Source organism: Monodelphis domestica, chromosome X (genome assembly GCF_027887165.1).
Source record: "Monodelphis domestica isolate mMonDom1 chromosome X, mMonDom1.pri, whole genome shotgun sequence".
NCBI lineage: Eukaryota > Metazoa > Chordata > Mammalia > Didelphimorphia > Didelphidae > Monodelphis > Monodelphis domestica.
This window is the reverse complement of record NC_077235.1, coordinates 49,904,957-49,932,207: the sequence shown is the minus strand read 5'-3', so window position 1 is coordinate 49,932,207 and position 27,251 is coordinate 49,904,957. Positions and strand designations below refer to the sequence as shown.

The following is a 27,251-nucleotide window of genomic DNA, read 5'->3' as shown; positions in this document are numbered from 1 at the left end:
TCAAGAATATCAAGGGACTGGGGGGGATGTTGAGAAAGGTGACCTAGCTATTACAGATTTCAAATTATATTACAAAGTGGTAATCATCAAAGCAATCTCGTACTGTGAATGGTAGATCAGTGGACTAGTTTAGACATATAATTTTTGTTCAATCTTTTTAGTAGTGCCCAACTCTCCATGACTCCATTTGGGGTTTTCTTGGAAAAGATACTGGAATGCTTTGACATTTCCTTAAGCTCATTTTACAAATGAGGAACTAAGGCAAACAAAGTGATTTGCCCAGGATTATAAAAAGGGTGCCCTCTACAAATATAGCTGTCAAGCAGGTATCCAACCTTTGCTCAAAGAACTCTAATGAGGGAAAACCCAGGACTTCTTGAGACAGCTCCTCCAACTCATGGATAGCTCTGGTCGTTAACAAGCTTTTCCTGATGTCTGAGGTCAGATTTGAATTTAGGAAGATGAGTCTTCTTAATTTCAGGGCTGATATTTAATCCTCTATGACACCTACCTGCTCCTAGGTACACAATATTCAGAAGTCAATGACCATAGTAATCTAGAATTTGATAAGGGAAGAGTTTATGACCAAACAAATGATAAGAGGAAATTATGGAAAATAAAATAGATAACTATGATTATATGAAATTTAAAAGCTTCTACACAAACAAAGCTAATACAATCAAGACACTAATGCATTGTTGGTGGAGTTGTGACCTAGTCTATCCATTCTGAAGAACAATTTGAAACTTTACTCAAAGGGCCATAAAACTCTGCATACTCTTGACCAAATAATAGCACTACCATGTCTATATCCCAAAGAGATCACAGAAAAAGGAAAAGAACTTACTTGTGCAAAAAATATTTAGAGCAGTTCTTTTTGTGGTGGCAAGGAACTGGAAGTTGAAGGGAAGTCCATGCACTGGTGAAAGGCTGAACAAATTGCAGTATGGGATTATGACAGAATACTATCATGTTATAAGAAATGATGAGCAGGATGCTTTCAGAAAAACTTGGGAAAACTTGTATGAACTGAAGCAAAGTGAAGTTAGCAGAACCTGGAGAACACTGTTATATACAGTAACATCAATATTGTAAAGATGATCAACTATGAAAGAATTAGTTACTTTTATCTAAGACAATTCCAAAGGACCCATAATGAAAAATGCTATCTATCTCCAGAGAGAGAACTGATGAACGCTGAATGTAGTTTGAAGCTGACTTTTTTTAAACTTTATTTTTATTATGTTATTTTGTTTGCATTTTTTCAACATAGCTAATGGGGAAATATGTTTTGCATGACCTCACATGTATAATCAAAATATACGCCTTCTCAAGAGGGGAGAGAGGTCAAAGGGAAGGAGAGAATTTGGAACTCAAAAGTTCAAAAAATTATTGTTAATTTTTTACTATGTAATTGGAAAATATTTAATGAAATAAATAAAAATAATTTTTTAAAAATAAAGGAGTATTGCTCAGGCACCTGGCAGAATAAATGAGGGGTGCTATAGACTAATAGTAAGAAAAATGATTGGGGTTCAAACCTGACTTGGCTACTTATGCTACTACCAATGTAGCTTCGGGCAAGTCATAGCTTCTCTCTGGGGGCTTACTTTCTTCTCATGCAAAAGGAGGGGGTTAGCTTTGATATTCTCTAAGGTCTGGTCTAATTTTAGATCCTATGATCCTATGAAGTGAGTTCAATTTGTGTCCCTTCAGAGAGTCTGGGTTGACTTGAGAGTAGAAGATAGGACTGAGGAGACCCTGGAGGATCATGACATGGGCCAGACTTGTTCTAGTTCTGGAGAGGGGCAGGATGGCCCCTCTCCACTTGCCCCTCCTCTCCCTTCTTTTGCCTATCCATTCCCCTCTCCTCAATCCCTCCTTCTCCATTTGTCCTACCCTTTCACAAAGCCCACTCCCCACCACATTTCCCAAGCTACTTGTAGAAGAGAGGCCAACAGTTCCCACTAGGTGAGAGTTACAGTACAATCAATAAGTGACACTGAGCAACTGTCTCTGGGTCTCATTTTACTCCTCTATAAAATGAGAGGGTTGGGTTAGATCAGGAGTTCTTTTTATATTTATATTTTTATTTTTTACCAATTACATACAATAACAAACTTCCACATAAGTTTTCTCAAGTTCTATGATTGAACTTATCCCCCTACTGTCCTTCCTCTCCCCCTCCCAATGCTGGCAGGAGATTAGATCTGTGCTATACATGCATCATCATGCAAAACATATTTCCATATTGTCCATTCTTGCGAGTAGTCTTATAAAACCAAAACCCCCAAACATAAACCCAAATAAACAACTGAAAAATCTTATGCTTTGATCCGCATCTGACTCCAACAGTTCTTTCTCTAGAGGTGGACAGCATTCTTTGTCATAAGTCCCTCAGAATTATCCTGGATCATTTTATTGCTGATAATAGTTAAGTCTATCACAGCTATAGACCAGGAGTTCTTAACCTGGGGACTAGAAACTTAAAATTATTTCAAAACCTATATTTCAACAGAATTGATTTACTTGGTAATTGTATGTACTTTATTTGGGGTATTTTAAAATGATCCTGAGAGGAGAAAATTTTCAAGGCAACTAAGGGCCAAGAACCCTGGATTAGTTATCTCCAAACTCAGATAAAGCAAGAATCTGAATTATAGCCCCAGGGCATTCTTTTGGCTTTTATTAGTGGCTGGGTTCCATCTTATACTATTATATCCTAGATCAGCAATGGTCAACCTTTTAGAGAGTGTGTGCCCAAACTGCACCTTTAAGATTCGTGAGAGCCCCCTGCATTACCCTAGACAGTGGAGGAAGGAAGCACTCACATTGGGATGCTGGGTGGAGGAATATGGCATGTGAACACTGTCCCCAGGCACAGTGAAGAGGGGGAACAGAGCAGTCCCCTCTGGCACGCCAGTGCAAATGTGCCATGTCTTTGCCAATATGGTCCTAGTTCAGTCTGCCCTAGGTAGGAAGTATATTTACTGTAATTTCACCTCAGGGAAGAGGAGCAAAGTTACAGTGAGGAAGAGAAGCTTAGCACTGGTGATGCAAACTGAGGGGCCTAGGAAAGGAAAAGTAATAGCCTGTGGAGAGCGAAGCATGATGGCATCACCAGAGGACAAAGGCAGCTCCATAGTGTCACAGGCATAAATGGACCCAGTCACATGTGTTTTCTTGGGTTTCATGGACAGTCCCTAGCCAGCCATGTTCCCTTGTCATGCATGTTTTGGGTAGGTTTTTTTCCACTGGTGTCCTCTGGCAATATGTTCACCAATGGGAGAGTGTACCCCATTCACATACTGGAGGATCTTTCTTTTGTCTCCTTCCTTCCTACAATATTTGAGTAGTCTTTATTTTGAACTGTCCTTTGGGCTGACTGATAAAACTAAACAAAGGTGTTGGAGCTCCTATGGTTCAGTGCTGAGCGGCTGTCTTGAATCTGGGATAGTTTTTCCCCCGGCTGGATACCTAGGCACACTCAAGTTGAAGCTTGAATTTGTCTACTTTTCTCTCTCTTTCTCTCTCTCTAAATTCAGGGCATATCCTAAAAGTCTTAGTTTTCAGCTATTAAAGCTAAAACTACTCGCTAAGATTTTTGGGACACCTTGTCTATGTATACACATATGCCATATGATAGCTCTCATATTTTTCATAAAATCATAGCATTTAGAGGTTGAAAATATCTTAGAGAGCAAGTCTAGTCCAAAACCACTCATGGGGGAGGTGAAGGGAGCAGGAGGAGACAAAGGTGGCGTGTGGAAGAGGCCAGATTGAAAACCAGTTCCTCTCATTTCTATTGTATAACATATCCTATTCTGAGCTTTGCCACAAGTGGGGTAGGGAGAAAATCAGAAGTGAATGGATGAGATTATACATCAGGAGAAACACAAAAACCAAACATTCCTCTTTTAAAAAAACATTAACTTCTGTCTTAGAATTGATACTAAGGCAGAAGAGTGATCAGGGCTTGGCAATTGGGATGAAGTGACTTGCCCAGGGTTGCACAGCTAGGAAGTGTTTGAAGCCAGATTTGCACCTGGGACCTCCCATTTCTAGGCCTGGCTCTCCATCCACTGAGCCACCTAGTTGTCCCTTATATCCTTTTTAAACCTCTTCTGTGGTCTACAGACATACTTGATATGTATGAGGCCAGTGTCCTAACAGGACAAGTTGTCAGGCCCTTTCTCTAAGAACAACGCTCACCAAAGAAGCAAGGATCACCAAGCCCGATCTCCAAATGTGGTCGAATGTTGAGCTTCCACTCCTGTCAAGGACATTGTCCCCAAAGCACAGCAGGCTCTTCAGCATGACGGCACTCCCTCATGCTGTCTGGGTGAATTTGAGAAGGCCATTCACCATTCAACCACCATGGAGCCACTTGTAACTGGAATCACGACAAGCAAGTTGCCATTCATCAGTAAACCCAACTAAGCCCCCAACTGGAAAAGGAGGATTTAGGGTTCGTGTTGAATGTCTGTGGCTTATAGGCCAGGTGGACCTGAACGGAAAGCTTATGACAAGAAGTAGTAAGCAATAAGGCTGCGAAGGGAGCTGGAAGAGAGCTCGTGGAGGACCTCAAATGCCAGTGTAGGCATTTGAGAAGGGGAATGGCATCGTCCCATCTGGGCCTTGGGAGAGGGTGATGGGAATGGGTTGGAATCCGGCTGGCCCAGAGTTCCTGTATGAGGTGGGTGTGGCTGGGGGGGTCACCTAGGCTCTTAGCTGTGGTGGTTGAAAGAAAGAAATGGAAGGGAGAAATGTTAGGGAAGCAGAATCCAGAAAATCGGACAACCAATTAGACATGGGAAGGAAGCAAAAGGGGAAGAGGGAGAGCGACTGCAGACTTTCAGAGCAGGCAAGTGAAAGGAAACAAGGACCGCTATGCCCCTGGGCCTTTTGCAGAAGGAGGGAGCTGGGAGGAGTGCAAAACGTGCCAGACTAAGAACTGCACCAGGAACTGGGAATTTTGAAACTAGGGAAGAGGGGGTGAGGGGGAGGGGGAATGGTAGCTGTCTTCAAATATTTAAAGGGCTCTCATGCGGAAGAGGGATTAGCTTTGTTCTGCTTGGCCCCAGAGGGCAGTAGTAGGAACAGTGGGAGGAAGTTACAAAGACACAAATTTAAATTTGATATGAGAAAGAACTTTCTAACAATGGGGGACATTTAGGTGTCTCAAAGCGAAATAGACTGCCTCTGAAGTAGTGGGCTCCCTCTCTGGCCATTTTGTTTTGGATCCCCATACAATATGGCTGCCTCTTCCAGCTCCAGGTTGAGACTCTGGGATGCTTTTTAATCCTGGCGTGAGAGGAATGCTTTTTCTCCACCAACAATCTAGTTCTAATTATTGCTCAGCTGTTCGTCTCATAATCGTTAAGAAATTGGCACTTGGGTTAACTGTCTCAGACCCCAGTGAGGAAAGCTCCCTTTAAGGGAACAGCACTTTGCGCCTAACCGCCACATCCAGGCCACAGTGTGAGTGCCCCATGTCCTATGTTACACATGGGGAAATTTGGGCTCAAAGAAGTGAAGTGGCCACACAATTTGTGAGCAACAAAGCATGAATTCCAAGCAGAGGCTCTACTCCAAGGCGAGCTAGCTTTATATTTTATCCAGCCATCTCACTGCACCATATTGCCTCTTGGAGCCAAGGGAAATCCTTATTGTGTGCTTCAGTGGGCCACTCCATTGCACTGCAGAGATCTTTGAACTCTCAGCTACCTTTGAGAACTGATATGAAGCAAAAACAAACGGCTTCTAGGCTTGGCCTAATCTTTTGTATTAGCTCATTAATGAGTCTGGATTCCTTCCCAATTTTTCATGGTGTCCTGGGCAAGGACAAAGGCTCAGGCAATGGGGGGCAGTGATCCCTCTGCCTGACAACAAGCAGTGGCTGGTCCTACTCACTGGTGAACAAATTCTTTCGGCCTTTGATGGTGCGACCAATGGAATGCCACAGCCCATGGAATGGCGGTCGCCTGTTTCAGGTCCTTCAGATGGGGCTTTGGGAATTCTGGCCAGCACTGTGTCCCTGGTGTCTGTAACATCACCCCAACAGCTGAGAGTGATAATGTCAAACAGTAGCTGAGGACGGAGGGCCCCTTCACTGGCAGAATTCTCCCGGCTTGGTCGGTATATTAAAGACACACACTCCTAGAGCATGTGGCTCCAGCTCATTCTAAATGCCTCGTGGAAGACACCTGCCAGTAAGAACACCATGTCATGGCCTTTAAATATGGGAAATCCTCACCACCCTCAACTAGAAAGCCAAAGAGAAGAGGAAGATAAATGAGCTTGCCCGCCCGCAACTGAGGAGCTTTGAAGTTCTCCTCCTGGAGCCCAGCTTTCTGGGGAAGGTGTTAAAGATCAAAACTGACCTCCTGGATTATATGGTGAGGCCTTTTGAGCCACACAACCAAGGCAGCCCCTAGTGTATTTATAGAACTTACACTAAGTGTAGGGTGCTGGCCTCAGAGAGGCTGATGAAGCCCATTTTAAATACGGTCCTCTTTATTTTCTCCTCCACCACCTTCATTTTCTATCTCACCACTAAAGTAGGCAAAAGCATTAACCAAAGCCACAGCTAGGAATTCCAACACCTGTGGCCTGGGCCAGGGCTCAAATGGCAGCTTTCACGTGTAGCTGAAAAAAAGTAGACGGAGGCCACGGGGGCTAGAAAACCTGAGGGGGCAGGAGTTAGGGGTAGAGAAGAGATCCGGGAAGACATGTCCCCTCGTTTCTTTGCAGAGCTGGGAGGTCCATGGATAGAGAAGAATTATATATTATGATCATTATGATCAACCAATATTTCACATAATGGTTTTGCTGATTTTTTTCTCATTTTCTTCTTTTTCCTTTCAAAAAATTCTTGCTATATGGGATAGCTGAGAGTGGGGATAGAGAGAGAAATAGGGAAATTTGATCTAAAAACAAAAGCTACCCATGGAATTTCACTTTTTTAACCTTTACTATCTGTCTTAGAATCAATACGAAGTACTAGTTCCAAGGCAAAAGAGTGGTAAGGGGTAGCCAGTGGGGGTTAAGTGACTTGCCCAGGGTCACAAAAGCAGATGATGGAACAGCCTGGTTGTGTGTTGGTGCTTTCCTGGAGAAGGTAAGAAATATCTTTCTTGTGCCTGGAAAAAAATCCCATGCTAGTTGCATTCTTCCTTCTAGCCATTCAGCAATCTGAACGAGAGCTGGCCAAATCAATCTTCCTCCAGACTCCCTAAGGTCTAAATTCTAAGACTGAGGAAGAGTCTTTTCCATTACTTATTCAGTAATCCAAATTAAAACTTGTTTTCTATCCAATTTAAACATTGCTAAACTGAGGCAAACAGAAGCAAGTCACTGAAAGGTCACTAGGATGCTCAAGAACAGCTCAAGAGACCCTACTGGTAGACAAGAATTTTCCCCATCAAGCTTCACAAAGCTTTTTGTTGTTTTTTACTGCTTATCTTCCATCCTAGAATCAACCCAGTATATTGATTCTAAAGCAGAAGAGTGGTAAGAGCAGGGCAAAGGGGGTGAAGTGACTTGTCCAAGGTCACACAGCTGGGAAGTGTCTGAGGCTAAATTTGAACCCAGGACCTCCCCGTCTCTAGGCCTGGCTCTCAATCCACTGAGCCACCCAGCTGCCCCCTTCACATATCATTTTGCTATGTGATCTCTCTTTTTCAATTAGGCAGCATGTTAGAGTGAGGAGTAACACTGGCTCTGGGGGCAAAAAGATCTGGTTTGAATTCATCTTATTAGCCGTGCCCCCCCCCCACTATCCATCAAAACTCCTTAGCTTGGCATAGAACCCTCTACACTTTCCGGGCAAGTACCCATTACCTACCCTCCTTCTAAGTTCTAGCTGACTTAACCTACCTACTGTTCCTGAAGCTTGGGCCACATCTCCCCCCTCTCCGTATTTGTATGGCTGTTCTCCATGCCTGAAATGCATTCCCTCCATACTTCATATGTCCCTTCCTTTGAGAAGCCTCTCCCGAGCCTCCTGGTTGTTAGGCTTCTTGCCCTTCTCCCCCAGTTATGTGTTTATGTCGCCCAGGTTTGCTGAGACTCCAGAAGATTCTGGAATGCCTGAATCAGAAAAGACTTTGGGGGTTCCTGGGGTACAAGTGGTGAGGCAAAGGAGGACAGTGAGGAGAAGCAAAGACAGGAAGACCACAAGCTGATACAAGGTGCTTAAATGGACCAAGGGTGGGCCAGAGAAAGGCGGGAGGCCAAGCAGCTGATCTCAGCTAAGAGGTGCCCGGCCAATGGGGCTGAACTGGCAGCCTCAGCGTGTCCAGTTCACAGCTTCCTTCTCCCCCTGCTTCCACCAGAGCATTATGCTGGGGGGGGGGCGGAATTCCTTGTCACTAAACTGCCCAGTTGCTTTCCTTTCTATCCCCCTCTGGAGGGAAGGGAAAGAAATCAACCCCAGTGAAATATTATTGTTGCCCATTACTATTCATCATTTTTTAATCTAATTCAAAGATATTTGATTTTCCCAATTACATGTAATACCAATTTTCAACATATTTTTTTCGAAATGAAAAGCTCCAAATTGTCCGTCTCCCTCCCTTTCCTCCCTGCTCAGAGATGGTCAGCAATTTGATCTGGATTATACATGTATTATCATGCAAAACATACTTGCATCCAGGTCCCTGTTGTAAAGAATACTCCAATAGAACCCCAGCCCCCCAATGAAACCGTACCTAGACTAATGTGAAAGATGCCAGCTTTGATCCGCAGCTGATTCCCACAGTCCTTTCTCTGGAGGCGGGTAGCAAGGGAGCGTTCTTTGTCACCCGGCCTTACTCACTGCTTTTAATATCTATTGAATTTTCGATATTATTCGACACTGCTTTCAAAGGGAACTGTCAAGCCCTACGAGTTCAGGTGGCGGGGACTGAGGGAAATCAATGGGAAAACTAGGTGCTCTCTAATTAGGGAGTTAAAATCTTTGGTAATTTCCAAGTAGATTCCAGAACATACTGGTTAGACTCGCTTTGAACCTGGAGGAAAAGAGTGATCAAAGGGATGAAGCTGGGCATGGTGTAGTTGGCTATGTATCTTTTAGCATAACTTGTCGCCCAACGCCCCACATCACACGCCACCTTAATATCCCCCTCCCTGGGTTCTAACCCTGCTAGAATTCAGTTTTGATTCTTCTCTGCATCTCCAGCACCTGGGTGTCTGCCACTGGCTTACAAGCTTGCTGCACTGGACTGGGTGTATAGCTTGATCTTTCCTGAAGCCAGTGGAATACTCATTACCCATAGACCCTTTTACACTCCCTCCTTTCACAAGGGAAGAAACTGAGGCTTTTGTCAAAAGACAGACTAGCAAAGAAACTTGAAAGAGGAAGAGGGCCAGAGAGGGGGGCTGCATTTGGCTTTCTTCTTTCAAAACAATATTAACAAACTGAAAAGTACAACGTGATTTAGGCCTAAGATTTCATGACTTCTCGCCGCCGGTTGGACTTCCTGGCCCTCCCTCACTCCTTGGACTTTAAATACCTTTCTCAAACCTTGGCACATTATGCAAGGATAATGAAAAGCCTCTAAATTTTAGAGACAGAGAGTTCAGTCTTAATTAGTTAGGTAATGTTGAACTTGGACCACTCTTGAACAAGTGAGTTAAAACCATCCCTGGAATGAACCTCTGGCACGACACAAAACACTCCCCAGGTCTTGTTTACTGTGTGTCCTCACAATAAAACCGGGAAGAGTCATAAACTCAGAATGCTGATCACCAGGGCAACAAATTACCTAGACTAGGGGTTGCTAGTAAAGAAAATGCTAAGTCTTACTGGAAATTTCTAAAGAAAAAAGTATTCCCCTTTATCCCTCATCCTAGGAATTTCTACTTTCCTCACAACCACCCTGGGACACCAATAGTGCAGGGATTACCATCCCTGTTTTACAGATGAGAAAACTGAGGCCCAAAGAGGAGAATAGATTTGCCCAAGGTCTCATGAACAGAAAAGGATGGGAATGAGATGGATGCAAACCCTGGTTTTCTAATGCAAATTCAGTGGATTTCTCTCACCCTATTATTATTTCATACAAGCTTGCTTTCTGTTCTTCCATCATATCTCACAATACAGTAACACTGGAAAAAATGCCGACTTTTGGAGGCAAAGGACCTGGGTTTTGGATTCCAGCTTCAGCTACTTCTTAACTAGATGACCTTGGGCAAGACACTCAACCTCTTGGGGCCTCAATTTCTCCATCCGTAAAAAGGAGATGGACCAGATGGCTTTTAAGGTTCCTGCTAGCTCTAAATCTGTTTCTCTAACCCCAAATCTGAATGGACATCATGCAAATTTTATTTCTATTTGGAGCTAAAATACACATATGTCCACGAACATATACATGTTCAGCAGTAAGAGCCCTGAGGACATCATGTTAACGACAGCCGATGAATGACTTTAGTACTTCAGGATAGTGCAAGTTCGTTTTTCAAGACCAGCCTTAGACCTTGGGGAGCTAAAGATCATTTTCTCGTAGCAAGAAGAACTAGACGACATATTCTAAAACATGTTTATCATTTTTAAAAAAAAGTCTTTTGTCATTTCTTCCTTAATAGTTTTAAAATATCATTACCACGTCTGGTGAATTTAGGGAACATGTGTTTTTAATATCATAATTACTACATGCCACTTAATAACACTGCACCCAAAATAATTCCCAAGAACCATTGGATTCCATTTCTTGCTGTCGGAATAGTAGATTCTTCTGAGAACATATGAGCCCACAGGTTGTTCACTCAGACTGTTACACAATACACTGCAACCATTAACCATTTACTCCATTTACTGTGTGACCTTAGGCAAGTCTCTTCTCCTTTCGAGGCTTCAGTAAAAAGAGGCAGTTTGATCACATGCCTTCTAAGGTCCCTGCCAGCTCTTTCTAGGAGTTGTAGCTCATTTTTAAACATGGAGAATGAATCTCAAGGGAACCAACTTACTGGCTGCAATGGTACCCTAGGAGCAGTGTATATTGTTCATGGTATGCTCCAATTTTGCTCATGATTTCTCCGTGAGGTAGGCTACATGAGGTTAGGAGCCCCATCTGACACAGGAAGAAATGCTGACTGTGAGGGGGGAAAAGAGACTTGCCCAAGGCCAGCTAGTGGGACTCCAAGCGTAGACCTTTTTACTTAACCCCTTGATGGAGACAGCTGTCAATGGGGATCGTTTCCTTCTTGTTGACAGTATTTCCAGCATCTCTGGGATGGGTTAACTCTGCTGAGGAAATAGACAAACCATCCCCAGGGCATACCCTACACTTGAGGATTACCAGTGTGGCAAAGTCAATTTTTAAAGTGGCTCTGAAATCCATTGGTTCTTGGCTGGTCTCAAACAGCTTCGATTCTACTTGCCTCTCCACTACAATTGAGATGAAATCTTTAAAAATTCAAAGTTTTACTCACTCCTGCAAATTCTTACTCGGTACCCTATTGTGTATATGTGTATACATACTGTGCCACTGGCATGATGGGAAATCCAGCCACTGCTGATGCTGTTTGAGAAATGTTGTGACAGCATTTTAATTCACTTCATCAAACGTTTGTTGTTGTTGTTGTTGTTGTTGTTTACTTTTTTGGCTCATTGTATTTTTGTGAATATCTAGACACAGTCTTTTTCTTTAATTATTTTTAGTCTGTCAAACATATCACAAAACAATTTGGTGATACTTTTCTACATTATAGATGACCAAGGGCAAAATGTCTCCAGATGGATTGAGAAAGGTTCAGATTTAAGCAGGTGATATTTTATGTCTTTTTTCTCAGAACTTTCTTTTTACTTTTTTTTAATTTTATTTAGATAATTTAGAATAATTTTCCATGGTTACAAGACTAATATTCCTTCCCTCTCCCATATATGACACACAATTCCACTGGGTTTAACATGTGCCATTGATCAAGACCCATTTCCTTATTAGTATTTGCACTAGGGTGATCTTTTAGAGTCTACTTTCCCAGTCATAGTACCACCAACCAATGTGATCTAGTGGTTGTTTTTCTTCTGTGTTTCTGCTCCCACAGTTCTTCCTCTGGATGTGGATAGCTTTCTTTCTAATAAGTTCCTCAGAATTGTCCTGGATCATTGCATTGCAGCTAATAGAGAATTCCATTACGTTCGATTGTACCACAGTGTATCAGTCTCTGTGTATAATGGTCTCCTGGTTCTGCTTGTTTCACTCTGCATCACTTCTTGGAGGTTGTTCCAGTCTCCATGGAATTCCTCCACTTTATTATTCCTTTGAGCACAATAGTATTCCATCACCAACATATACCACAATTTGTTCAGCCATTCCCCAATTGAAGTGCATCCCCTCATTTTCCAATCTTTGGCCACCACAAAGAGCGCATCTATGAATATTCTTGTACAGGTCTTTTTCCTTATTATCTCTTTGGGGTACAAACCCAGCAGTGCTATGGCTGGCTCAAAGGGCAGACAGTCTTTTAGCGCCCTTTGGGCATAGTTCCAAATTGCCCTCCAGAAGGGTTGGATCAATTCACAACTCCACCAGCAATGCATTAATGTCCCCAACTTTGCCATATCCCCTCCAACATTCATTACTATCCTTTGCTGTCACGTTGGACAATCTGCTAGGTGTGAGGTGGTACCTCAGAGTTGTTTTGATTTGCTTCAATCTGATTATAAGAGATTTAGAACACTTTTTCATGTGCTTATTAATAATTTTGATTTCTTTATCTGAAAATTGCCTATTCTTGTCCCTTGCCCATTTATCAACTGGGAAATGGCTTGATTTTCTGTATAATTGATTTAGTTCCTTGTAAATTTGACTGATTAGACCTTTGTCAAAGGTTTTTGTAATGAAGATTGTTTCCCAATTTGTTGCTTCCCTTCTAATTTTGACTGCATTGGTTTTGTTTGTACAAAAACTTTTTAATTTAATGTAATCAAAATTACCAATTTTGCATTTTATAATTTTTTCTAACTCTTGCTTGGTCTTAAAATCTTTCTTTTCCCAAAGATCTGACCATCAAACGTTTTTCTGAATCATGTATTATGAGCCAGGCCCTGTGTCTGACTGGTGGTACAAGGGTACAAACTCCATTGTCCCTGTAGCTCAAGGATCTCAAAATCTTCAGGATTAGGGGACTTCAGAACAACTCTTGTCCTCCCGATTCATTTTAAAGATGAGTAACTGAAGCCAGAAAAGTCCAAGGACTTGCCCTAGGTCATGGTGCCAGCAGGTAACAGAGTTGGAATTCAATCTCAGATCCTCTGACTGCATATCTAGTTCTCTCACAACTAGACCATGCAGTCATGGATCCAGAGAAATCTAAATCAGGGACAAAGTATAGTAGTAATACCAAGAGAGCCGAGACAATTGGAAAGAGAGAATGCTTTTAGAACGTGAGAGAAGTGATCAGGGAGGGAGAGCATCATAGATAAGGTAGCACATGGCCTGGGCAGAGATGAGAAGGCAGTAAGTGGGTTGGGGGTTTGAGGCTAGGGGTGGTAACCTGTGGGAATGCATTCTCTCCAGGGGTCTTGAATTGAAAGGAACCTAAGAGGTTATATAGACCAAAAGCCTCCTTTTACAGAGGGGGAAATTGAGGATCCGAGAAGATGCGACCTGTTCAATGTTACAAGGTACTACAGAGCAGAGCTGAGGTTCTAAAGGAGAATGGAGACCCATAGCTAATGCCTGGCTTCCCTGATCTAGCAAAAGAATGCCTTGTACATACTGCTCAGGATGACAAATTGATTGCTCTGAATTCAGGCATCCTTTAATGACACTCCCAGATCTCTGGAGCCAGTTTCTCTGTAAGAAGGGGGTGTGGAGGAGGTTGCTGAAAATTTGCAAAGAGTATTACAGAAAGAATAGACCCTGAAGGTCATGGGATATAGCCTCCCCCTTTACAGAGGACACTGAGCTCTGGGAAAATACAGAAACTTGTCTAGAGGACCAGGTGCGAGTTGGAGACCTAGAGATGAACACAGCCAGGCCTCCTTAATCCAAGGTCACAGTGTTTCTCACAGTACCACACTGATTTTACAGAGAAGGAAACTCAGATCCAGGGAGAAGGGATTTGTCCAAGGTCACACAGAGGATCCTAGATGTAGAAGTGGAAGTAATTTCAGAGATCAGCTAGTCCAACCCACCCCTCTCACTTTGAAGAGGAGGAAACTGAAGCTCAGAGAAGGGAAGGGACTTGCCAAGGTCAAAAAGGAAGCAAACAGCAGAGTCAGTATTTGAATCCAGGTCATCTGACTGTACCATTTTCTTACATAATCTGGCCACATCTTCAGTCTATTTCTATCATCATTTTTACCAGCACAAAAATGATTCCCATTTCTCTCAACTAAAGTGAGGTAGAGAACAGAAGTCCTATAGTCTCTGTCTTACAGATGAGGGCAATGGCTCAGTGTGTAGAGGTGGCCTCCCTGACATCCCACACTGGTACTGGGAGAGGGATCTGAATCCAGGTTCTCCTGACTCCAAAGTCAGGAGACTTCTTCTAGAGAAGGCCCAGAAAATCTCATTTAGTACAGCTCATTCTCAGCGATGAGAGCAAAGGTTTCAGTGCTGGATGGACCTCAAGGCCGTCTAGTCCACTTCCCCCAATTTACAGATGAGAAAACTGAGGCCAGTGGATGACAAATGACTGGCCCATGGTCAAAAAGCAAATTGGTTGTGGAGCTGGGACTAAAACCATGTTGCCCATCTTCTGGAGAGAGGTGGCCCAGAAGGACGCACTCACTGTTCAATCTCTTTCCCAATAGAGAAAGTGATGGGGCACAGACTTTGATCCCTTTGATAGAGGGCTGCTAATGATGGGGCTGCCTCAGATGTCATTCAGAGTCTATGTAGCTGTTTAGCACGGTCTCCCTGTTATGGCAAAGTACTACCAAGGAGGTTCCAGAACAGCCTCATAGAAGGGCAAGCCAAGGCCTTATTGTAAAAAAAAAGCAGTCAATGTGGAGCCAGAGGACTTTGGCTTCAAGTTTCCTGTTCTCTGCCCCAGTGTCCTCTGCTATAAAATGGGGGTAACAACAATTATACTGCTTCCTTTCCAGAGCTGTTAAATGGGGAAAGAAAGCTTGGTGGAAGCTGGAAAGCATCATGGAAATAGGGGCTTTTATGACTTGGCAATGCTACACAAATGGGAGAAAAGGTGTAAAAGGCACCATGAAAGCAAAAAAGTGAAAGGCATTGGACCACGTATCTCCCAAATAAGGGGGCAGGAGTTTGGGGTCCCTTGGTTTCTCATCAGCCAGGATGTTGCTTTTCCTTTTAAGGAGGGGCAGTGTGGTATGATGACTTCCTTGAGCAAACCACAGAAACCTCCTCATCCTGGAAGTTTACACCTTCTCGGACTTCTCACACTGGAAGTGTGCCCCATTTATCCCTTCTCTTCCTCTGATTGGCTAGCTCCTGGAAGTTTCATTTTAAAAATTCCCCAGGCCAGTCCTGTCTTCATCCTATTTAGTCTCTGGGCTTTCTCTTGGGTCCAAATACCTCCTCCTGCCCAGCTACCCACTCTTTTATTTGCTGTCTTCGTTTGGTAGAATGTAAGCTTAATGCAGGCAGAGACTTTCTTTCAGCTGGCATTTGTATTCCCAGTGCATTGTACCGGGCATACCGAAAACACTTAAATCAATGCTTGAGGATTTGCCTTGTTCAAGGCCAGACAGATGGAAAAAGCAGAAGCGGGATCAAAATTTGGAACCCAGAAGCCCCAATGTTGATGTTTCCTGCCCCTGAGTTTGGGGCTCTCTTTCTACTAGGCTATAAGACAACTTCATTCACCTCTGAATCAAACCCTCTTGGGATAGGATAGGAAGCTATTGGCTCCTCTAGTTTCAAGGGCTTATACCTGTAATGAAAACAATTTCTGGAATTTCTTTCATTTGAACCTGACCTGAAACTGGAAAAAAGCAATAAATTGTTAGATTTCCATGCAAGCACTACTGTCTGAGGCAGTTTCCAGTCTGACTATATTACCGTGGCCCTGCTCCTCTGAACAGGAAATCAAATGTTACTGATAAAATCCACTAAGAGGATAAATGGCCCACAATACCACCACACTGCTTATGTCTGCTGGCCATGACTATTAGGTTCTGGGCCTTGGAGTTCAGCACCGCAAGAAAAATATAAATTGGTTAGAAAGCAATTTGAGGATTGACATGGACGACTTAGACAAACTAAATACCTCTCCAAACACCATGATAAAACCTGCCACAAATCCACAAGTGAAAAAGGAAATGAAAAACTCCCCCCTCCCAGCTTGGCTCCCTTTTCCAGGCATGGGAATGTGACACGTGAACTGGGGGCCTACAAGAAGGGGGAGGCAGGCTGCACCTGCAGCCTTCCCAGGGAAAGGCCCAGAGCCTGACCCTGGGCCCATATCCTCAAGGTTAGGTTGGGGAGGAGCCCACAAGTCCCCAAACTATGTTACTTTTACTGCTCCGTATCTAGGTTATTTCCAGGCCTATCAACACCAGCCATCAGCTAGAAGAAGGCAGCTGCAAATTTCTCAGGGAGAGTGAAGTTATTTTGGGGCTTTCTACAGACAAGGGGCGATGGAGGGCAAATGGGATGGCCAGAGGGCTCAAGAAAGTGTCACGTGAAGATCAGTCTAAAGAGCACTGGTTGGAGCATCTGGACTTGAGTGCGAACCACAATTGTGCTTCTAGCTACTTGACATCTTAAGGAAACCAAGTAACCTTTAAGTCTCATTTTGGACTATAAAAGGAGGGGATTGGACCACATTATCTCAAAGGTTACTTCTCTAAAGCTATGGAAATGTGTACATCTGCTACCGTAGCATAGAGAGATTCTGGGTGTCATTATCTCAATTCCCACTCAAGCTGACAAGTGAAGTCCCCCAGAGGTAGGCTACATACGTTTTCCCCTCACCATCTTCAGGGTACCTTTGTCTTAGCAGCTTCCACGGGTGTATTTCCAGCCTTGATTAACAGTTGAGATCAATTAACGAGCCTGATCAAATGACCTTTTCGAAAGGAATGTACACCAAGTGAAACATTTGATATAAAATGTCCCTCAAGAAGCCTGGGACAAGGGGGCAGCCAGGTGGCTCAGTGAATAGAGCACCAGGCCCAGAGACAAGAGGGCCTGGGTTCAAATATGACCTCAGACCCTTCCTAGCTGGGTGATCCTGGTCAAGTCACTTAATCCTCCTTTCCTAGCCCTTACCACTCTCAGTCTGCCTTAGAATCTATACTCTATTGGTTTCAAGGCAGAAGGTAAAGGTTTTTAAAAACAGTTTGTGACCTACTTTCCCATAAGTACCTATAGCATCTGGAGAAATGTGGACTCAAGCTGAAAGCGTGTGTAGTAGAAGGATAACTCCTAGCTTTGGGTTGCTAAAAGTACCTTTCTCTCTCCCCTTTGTGGGCTACTTATGAAGCCCCCAGGTAGAGCATCGCTTTTTTACTGGGTTTCTCGTAGAGCTGTCAATTAGCCTTTCTGTATTAGTTCCAGCTTATTCTTATTTCATGATTGCCACCCATTGCTGCGGAACTGAGAGACAAGTTTAGGATGATGATGGGAAGTTTAAACTCCACCGGGACGCTAGAAGGTGTGGGAGAGGGAAAGAGCATCCCTTCTCCACTCCTGAGCACCGCCTCCCCAGCCTGGCTCGAGCTCGCTCCACTCTATAGTCCTCTGGGGCTGCCAATCCAAATCTACTCCCTAGAGTGACAGTCCATTTGATCCAGAGCTTTTTGCACTCAGTCAGAAGTCATTGCTTGATTTGTGGAGATTATGGAGAGGTGTTCTCACCTCCTTGGGGTAGCACTTCTTTTAGACGGGGCGAGCCCCACTCTTCCACAGCCAACTAGGGCTGTTTGTCCTAGAGTAGAGAAGTCTAGGGGCTGGGAGGGGTGAAGAGCCAGGAACAATAGGTAGAAATTGTGGAGAAGTTTGATTTCAACTTGATTTAAGGAAAACTGTCCTAACAAGTAGAACTGTTTCCAAGTGGAATGGGCATCCTTCATTGCTGTTCTTCAAGAGACCTTGGCCAACCATTTTGCAGGTGCTGAAGAGTGTGTATTCCTGTCTAGATAATGGTTGGGTAAAGAGCTCCTGCCCACTCAGAGACTGGCATATGGGAATGCCAGTGCAGACTCCGTACTGCATGAAAGACCAAATCAGTCCCAATGAAGTTGACTTTGGGCTCCACCACTGGTCTACCTAGGAACTTAGGTAAGCCTATGTGACCCTGGGTGTCCATGACTCTCAAGTATCACATCAACTTCAATCGGAGCCAACTGCCAAGATCTTCTCCTCTAGGACCAGGAATCAGGAGTAAACCCAATTGATGGTATTCCCATGAGCAGTTCAAGGCTATGGCTCAACCCAATAACTTAGGGATATATGGACACACCCCATTTCCTACCCCAGACACAGAAGCATAAGTATACATATGGACCATGGATGCTGACACTAGGAAAGAAATACCCAACCAAAACACTGAGGACATCAGAGCTACACATGGTCCAATCACCAACAGAATTAAGCAGTTTTGTCAGAGTGACATCAGCCCTTTCCTTGTTCTGCAGCTTGCCCTAAACATTCTGGTGAAATTTCCTATGCAATCAGCCTTCCTTGACATTTAATGTTATCCCCGCCACCTTAGCACAGCAAAAGTTTCCCGTGGAAACCTCTCCCTCTGTGCTACTGATGCCATCCATATATTTTGGGGGTTTTTTGGTGAGGAGAGAAAAGCCTTGTTAATTTATTAGGGTTGTGACTGAATTTACTTGGATATTTTAGTATCACGGAGGCAAGACCTTTAACAATTTTTGCCTCAGTTTCCCCACTGGTCAAAAAGGGGACAATGTAACTTTTTTCCTAGGGGGCAGTGAGGATGAGATTCTGCCTGGAGTAATGAGATCTCTTTTTTTGGAGTAATGAGATCTTAACAAGGGGTAAAGGGAAGAATTGCCATCTAGGCATAAGACAATGGAATGCTGGATTTCTTTTCTTCTAGCCCATAGGCCTTTGAGATGTGAAAAAAACTTTGAAAACTATTGTGTCACATAGATGTAAAGCACCTTCAGAGAACTGGAGAGAGAGAAACTTGTCCAACTCATTCATTGCCCAGAGGAAGAAGCTGAGCCCTGGAAAGAAGGAACTTGCCCAAGGTTACACAGAGTTCTCTGCACATTTGTTATTCTCTTATTCACAGCTTCCCCAATGATTCCATTGGGGGCTGACACTCTCCTCCTTATTTTGAGCCATGGCCAAAATGTGGCCTTTTTTAAAGGTCTAAAAACACTTGGTCCATCTGTTCCAAGTACGACAGATTAGGGAAAATCATTTAGCCTCAATGCTTTGAGCTCAGAGCATTCAGGCAACTCAACAGCAACCATTACAACTGGCCCCAAGTTCATCCTTCATGAGAAGCAGGTGCTTATTCATTTACTTATTAATATTTGCTTGTTCTGAGAAGAAGTAGAACTGTTCATGGTCTGTATGAAGTATTTGAAAGGAAGGAAAGAATAGAGTTCCTAAAAAACTTGACCATGGCCCCTGTCAAGATCCATTTGGGGCTTTTCAGGATGAGAGGAGGACTAGAGGAAAAGGGGAGGGGGAAAGAATCAGCAGAGTGTATAGGATCACAGATATGGAGCAGAAAGGGATGTCAGAAGTCATCTAATTCTACTCCTTCATTTTGTAGATAAGGAAACTGAGGCCCAAGGATGTTACATCATTTGACCAAGGTCATACAACTAGTAAATAGCAGAGATGGAATCCATACTCCTATCTCATGACCCCTAATTAAGTATACTTTTGACTATATTATTCTGAGGTAAGTAAGATTAAGTGGGCATACAAGAATGTTAGCCCAGTAGGGAAGGCAGGGCAAGCATAGCTGGGAAGGCAGCAGAAGCTATGGGCAATGACCCTGAAGAGGGCAACAAAGGGTCAACCACATTCATGCTGGCTCAAATTCCCAAATAAAAGGAAAGATAAGCAAGACTTTCACTGTTGGTGTTTGAAAATTTAGCTTTTAGGTATTACTGTTTGTGTAGGCCCTTCTAATGTCAGAGGAGAAAGGGGGCGGGAGACAGATGACATCTCATCACAACAACACAACATGGCCTCCTTCTAGCACAAAGTACGACACCTAAAGTGAAACAATAACACTTTTCTATAGTTGTACCACATCCAGAATCCCACTGCATGGTGGTTTCTGCTTTTGTTTATGGACACTAAAGAATTACATGCAAAGGTATTATAGCATAAACAAATAGATTATGTATCGACCCATGTTCTGTACATTTTTCAGTTATAACATCTTCATTAATATCATTATCATTATCAAAAATTATTCTACACTTGCCAAGGACAAAACATTTTATCAGTCACTAGGGGAGTCATAGCCAAACATTCCTCTACTGGAGTTATGAACTCCATATTATGAACCATAGTATTACTGTTGAGCCTTTCCAAACACTGGCTAAGCCTTATAAACTTTTCTCTGTTTAAAAAAATTCAACTAATGTCATCATACAGAAGCACCAACTAGATACCCAGTGCTCTGAATTGGTCCTGAGTAGAACTAGCAGGTTTCTTTTCTAAGAAGCAAGGAACCAGCACCCCTGGGTCACTGAGACAAGGATAGCTCTTCTACCTTGGACCAAAATAAACCACTTTTCCTCATCACTCACTGCCAAACACTCATCTAATCCAATAGGACCATTCCCAATCACTAACAACCATTACCTACTTTCAGTAGGAATAAATGATTCTTGTAGATAAGCATTGGGGGTAATCATGGAGCCCTTGGAAAGGAAATAAAGACCTCAGTAGGACAGAAATGAGAGAGGAAAAGAGTTTCAAAACATAATTTGGGGAATTTCAGATGTTTCTTTTGAAACTTTCAAGCAGCTCCCCAGGAGCAGAGCACATAGACTGCTCCCCCAATTCAGACATTCTTTAAAGTGGGCAACAATTGTCCCCACATCAGAGCTCCCAGAGAAAGATGAGTTGACCTCAGTGTTTGTGAACAGTGTAGATCAGAGCTCCAGGTCCCTGGGTTTGGGGTAGGACTTAGCTGGGAGAAGTACCAATTCCTCCCTAGAAAATTTTGGTAAAATGGCCATGATGGGGCATAGCACCACTGTTTGGCATTTTGGGTCCAGGTTCCCTTTACAGGCTCATTGGACACTACATTGCAGCTAAACTAGCCTACTTCTGTTCAATGTATACACTCCATCTCCAGCTTCCAGGCTGGCTCATTCCCAGACCTGCTGGCCCCCAAACCTGGAATGCACTTCCTCCTCACCTCTGCCTTTTAGAATCCCTCCTTTTCTGTAAGATTCAACATGAGATCTTCTTTGAGACCCTCAATCGTTAGCACTGCTCCACTAGATTATTTGCATTAAAGTATCTGTGTACATTCTGTGCCACTACCTCCCAGAATGTAGGTTCCCTAAGGGCAGAGACCATTTTTGTTTTTGTCTTTCTAAACCTAGAGTCTAGGATGGTGCCTAGTACACAGTAGGCACTTAAAAATGCTTGTTGAATAAAAGAAGTCAGGCAAAGGCCTTGGATTCCCAAGAAACAGTCATTTTGGGTAGGCCTAGCCCTACCCAGGGTTTCCTTTGGGAGGGTCTAGGTTATAAATAAGGTTCGTTGGCACAGGCGGCTCCCACTGCCTCAATAGAAGATGAAGCCAGTGTCCTTTTCCCAAATTCCAAAACTGAATGCCTACTCAAAGTCTACTGGGAGGGAGGTATGGCATCAGGCACAAAGGAGCCAATAGTCCTATTATATCCTGTGCTGCTCAGACCACATCTGGAGTACTCTTTTCATTGTGGGAGCTCCACTTTAGGAAAGCCATTGAAAATCTACCGTGTGGTCAGAGGAGAGCAGCCAGATAGGATGGTGACTTGATGCTAAACCATGTCAGAGGGGGCTCGGTTGAAAGAATAAGGCATGTCTGCCATGGAGAAAGGATGACTCAGTTGAGGATTCACAAGGGAATTTGACCAAACATTTAAAGAACAATTGATTCCAATATTCTATAAACTATTTGGGAAAATAGGTGAAGAAGGAGACCTGCCGAATTCCTTTTACAACACAAATATGGTGCTCACACCTAAACCAGGAAGAGCAAAACAGAAAACTAGATCAATTTCCCCAACGAATATCGATGCGAAATTGTTGAAGAAAAAAGAAAACATGACTGGGATGGCTTAGGTGTTCTGGGAGGGTAGGATGGGACATCACAGTTGCCTTTAAGCATTTTAAGGACTATCAAGTGTTGAGAGCTCACCCTTGTTCTGTTTGGCTCCAAGGAGCAGAATGAGGAATAAAGGATGGAACCTGCACATTAGCATGTACCAAAGCAAGAGAAAGGCTCCTTGCTAGGTCAACTGCCCCCAAGAATGTGCCATTTTTCTTCCTGTTTGATGTATCACCTACCTGGTTAACGTGCTTCAGCTTGTCAATAATCTGACTTATTATCGGCTCAAGACTCTTCATTTTCACATCATGGCTGCTAGCCTGACCTTTGGTTCCATTCTTCATCATCTTCGGGCTGTACCTAGGGAAGGGAAGAGAGTGGAGGGGGAGAAAGAAAGGTATGTCACAAAGGGGACCCAAGCACAGTGAGTGAGGTCCAAAACCATACCCACTGGGATATTTGGGTGAGCAAATGGGAACTAGCCTGGGCAAGTGGTAGATCCCCCAAAAGTGTTCAAATTCTGGCTCTTCCACTAACTACTTGGGCAGTGCTGGGTAGCCCATTTCCCTTCTTGGAGCCTCAGTTTCTTCATCTACACAATGGCAGTAACTACGCTCACACGCCCTTTGCCATGAAGCTGTTGTACGAAAGCATTTTGGAAACAATAATGCACAAAAGGCATGGGAATTTTTATCATTTTTATTATTGCTCTAAGTGGGATTGATTTCAAGGGGAGGTGTGTGTGTGTGTGTGTCCTTTTCTCCAGTTTGAGAGAGAAGCTTCTGGCATGCTCTTGGCCTCCCCCTCACCCCCCCCCACTTCCTGCAGGCCTTGTGGCTGGATTTCTTTTCAGGAGGCCTTCCCAGGCCCTTTGCCACATAAATTAAGCCCATCGGCTTCCCCCCTGGGCTCGATATGGGAAGAAAGTATATGGGCTTGAGCGAGTGTTTTTAATATATTCCCCCAGGACCTGCCATAGGTCGTGGCTCAAAAGTGAAGTGACAAGATTCCCATTGAAAGGGCCACAATGATTAGAAGAGCAAGCAAGTGTTGGGGGTGGAGGAGAACAGCTAGGCCTGGCCACCATGGGGCTGGTGAGGCTTCCCCATCCACAGCCGGCGGGGATGCTAAGTGACTAGCAAGGCTCCACCTCCGGCCAGATGCTGCTAGCCCCGAGTTGGTTCCCATCTCTTGGGATCAAACACACATTTGTCTTTTTCCTCTCTCCTCCATACGGCAGGAACATCAAAAGATGGTGGACTTGGGAGAAAAAATCGAGTTGGGGGGAAGGGTTGGAGGGGGTGTTAGGTTTCCCCCTGGCTCCTAACAACCAAATACTTTCACAAAGAAACCAAGTGACTGGGAATGCCCTATACTCCCTCATTCACTCCGGGTTCATTAACCATAATTATAACTCATTTCTCTAGTGCCCTTAGGGTTACAACAGACTTTCCCTTAAAGCAGTCCTTTAGGTGGGTCAAAATAGCAACATGCATTTTGCTAGCACTTCAAGATTTACAAAGCCCTTTCCTCAAAAGCATCCTACAATGATAATATTCACTCCCATTTTAAAGATGAGAACATTGAGGCTCAGAGAAACAAATAGCTATAACTAACATTTCTGACAAGCACCAGAGATACCTTAAAGACAAGAGCGAAGAAGATTTCTATGTACATATATAGGTATCCCCAAAGCATGCAGGATCTCCTAGAAGTCTGAATACAGTTTTAAGCCATTAAAGCTTAAGCCAATCAAGTTCAATTAATAGCTACTTAAGCTATTAAGGCTTAAAATTGTGCTAAGGCTTTTGGGACATCCTGTATACATGGCAGTTTTGAGGGGAAGGCATTTTATATACACTATCACACTTGAAGAGGGAAGCGAGGCAGCACAGAGGATCGAGAGCCAGGCTGGAGTCAGGAAGACCTGAGCTCAAATGCGGCCACAGACATCTACTGGCTGGGTGACCTTGGGCAAGTCACTTAACCCTATTTGCTTCCTAAGTTTCCTCATCAATCAACTGATCTGGAGAAGCAAATGACAAGGCCATCCAGCATCTTTATCAGGAATGACTCAAACAAATGAACAACAACAAACATCCCATGTGAATTTCACAACAATATGTGAACCCTGTGAGGGAAAGAGCATTATTATCCCTATTTAAAGATGAGAAAACCAAGGTTCAGAGTGGCCAATAGACTTCTCTATGGTTACACGACTAATACGGATAAGAGCTATGATTTGAACTTTGCATCCTCCCGATTCCAAATCTAACAGCTTATTCACCAAATCAAGTGGGTTGGGCTCCTGTGTTCTTTCCAAGGCCTCCATCCCATTCTTTTTCAGCTGCAGTAATAAATTGGTGTTCTTCTTGATTAGCATTTCTAATCCCTAATTATAAAATTCGAGATCATCATGATTTGAGAATGTGTTCATGGGATTTTCTTTGATTTCCTCCCACTGGGAGCAGAAGCATATGCCAATAGGAGGAACGTGCTTTGACAAACATGCTTTGCGTGTCCAATGTGGGTGAGGTCCATAAATCTAGGGTCTGACTTTGGTAACAAAAAGCCAAACTCTGTGTGTGTTGGCGGGGGGTGAGGGGAGCAGTGGGAAGGAAGGTTTATTGAGAAACAGATGAAAAACAACAATTATTACATTCCTTCTAAAATGGAAAAGTTGGAAATAGTTGGCATATGTAACCTTGAAAATTAGTTTCTAAATGAGTTGGGTGACCTTGGGTAAATTACTATAATCTCCGGGCTTCATTTTCCTCATCTATAAAATTAGGAGACTGACTAAATGATCTCTAAGGCCCATTTCATCTGTGACAGACTCTGATTCTTTAATTCGGTCAGTCTTCAAGCATTTACTAAGTGCCTACTGTGGGCCAGGCACTGTGCTGAACACCAGGGATACAAAGGAAGAAAAAAACAGCCCCTTCTCTCAACGAGCTCCCAGGCTAATGAACATGCAATGGACTACATACAAACACGGCATAGCCAGAAAAAAATTGGGGAGACTCCACAGAGGAAAAGCTAAAGCATTAAGGGGGAGTCTATAAAGGCTTCTTGTAGAAAGTAGGATTTTAACTGGGATTGGAAGAAAGCTAAGTGGAGCTGCAGTGGATTTTGCACAGGGCTGGAGTCAGGAAGATCTGAGTTCAAATCCAAACTCAGATACTTACTAGCTGTATGATTCTGGGTAAGTCACTGCACCTTGTTTGCCTCAGTTTCCTCCTCTGTAAAATGAGCTGGAGAAGGAAATGGCAAACCACTTTAGTATCTTTGCCATGAAAACCTCAAGTGGGGTCATGAAGAGTCAGGCATGACTCAAATGAATAAACAAAAAAGAACAACAAAGGAAGCTAGGGAGTGAAGAGTTGGAGGTGAGGAAGGAGAAAATGATGGCCACAGAATTTACTGGACAGCTCAGTAAAAATTCCTAGGGTCAAGAGATGGACTGTTTTGTTCTAGGAAAAGCCAAGAGGCCAGAACCATGGAATTCTAGAGTATACAGATAGAAGTATGAAGGTGCAAAGACTGCAAAGGTAGGAGAGGTCTAGACTATGAAGGGCTTTGAACACTAAACAGGGGATTGTATATTTGATCCAGCAGGTTATAGGGAGTCGCTGGAGTTAATTGAATGAATAGGGCTGGGAGGAGAAGAGGAGTATGGCATGATGTGGTCAGCTCTGTGCTTTAGGAACAAATTTACATTGGGGAGCCTTTGGTGGGTTAGGGGGAGAAGGATGCTTGAAGAAATGGAAGGTTTCATGGAGTCAGCCTTCTAGCCTTCTACTAACCTCTCTGTTTATAATACTGCTGGAGATCAACACAATAACCGAGTTCTCTCAGGCCTGCAAATGAGATCCAACTAGAAGGGATTTCTTGCTGCCCCTCTTGTCCTATCCTCCATCTTGTTTCTCACATGACACTGAATCCTTACATATGAATTCTAAATCCATACCGCTAGCAGTAATCTCTCTCTTGAGCTCCAGTCCCACATCACCAACTGCCTATTGGGCATTTCCAACTGTATATTCCAGAAGTCCTCTCAAGATCAACCTCTTCAAAACAAAGCAAAACTCATTCTTCTTCCCTTCCCAGTCCACCCCGCTCTTTTGAATTTGCCTACCTTTGTCAAGGGCACCATCTTCTTTTCAGTAACCTCAGCCGTCCATGATTCTTCACTCTCTATCACCCTGCATATCTAATTGGGGGTTACATTTTATAGAAACTACTCCTGCAACATCTCTCAAAATCATCTCCTCCTTTCTACTCACATAGCCCTCACTCTAGGTTGGGTTGGGCTTTCTTCATCTCTTGCCTGGACTACTACTGTGGCCTCATGATTTGTCCCTTTACCTCAAGTCTCAACTTTATTCTATATATGGCTCCCAAAGTGATACTCCTATAGCATAGCCCTGACTAGGTCACTCTCCTACCTGGATTTCTCCAGTGGTTCCCCATTGCCTCTGTGATAAAATGCAAACTCCTTTGTTCTGGCATTCAAAATCCTTCCCAACCTGGTGCCAATCTATCTTTCCAGTCTTGTAGTGAATCCCTTCACATACTCCGCTCCAACTAAATGTGTATTCTTGCTCTCCCATACATGGGATACTCAATTTCCTGTATCAATGCCTTTGAGCAGGCTCTCTCTCATGCCTGGAATATACTCCTTCCTGAATTCTACTTCTAAGAATGCCAGAGCCCCTTCCAAGTTCAGGTTTAATACCATCTTCTACACCAGGCCTCTCTTGAATCCCAGTACTTCCTTCCAGATCCTATTGCTGCGCCCCCTCCCAGTCTTTTCTTTCTTTTGCATACACTTGTAGAAAGCATAAGCACATCCTCACTCCAATTGAAGCTATGTAAGTTAATTGCCCTTGCCTTTATATCATCAGCACTGAGTGCAGTGCTTGAAATATAGTAGAAGCTTAATGAATGATCTTCCCAATCTTGAAGTTTCACTTCACACTCAGCAAATCGGCCAAGGTGACAATACATGGGATTATGCAAAACCAAGCATATTAATGCATTGTTGGTGG

General features: G+C 43.5%; 1 protein-coding gene across 2 annotated transcripts in view; it reads right to left on the bottom strand.

Annotated features, from left to right (window-relative positions):
* Positions 1–27,251, bottom strand: part of GPC3 (glypican 3) — a 777,056-nt gene that overhangs the window by 215,161 nt on the left and 534,644 nt on the right. For both annotated transcript variants that reach the window (XM_007507205.3, XM_056809160.1), the window contains exon 6: positions 22,440–22,560. In XM_007507205.3, coding sequence (XP_007507267.1) covers positions 22,440–22,560 — 121 coding nt within the window. The remainder of the gene's footprint in view (positions 1–22,439; positions 22,561–27,251) is intronic.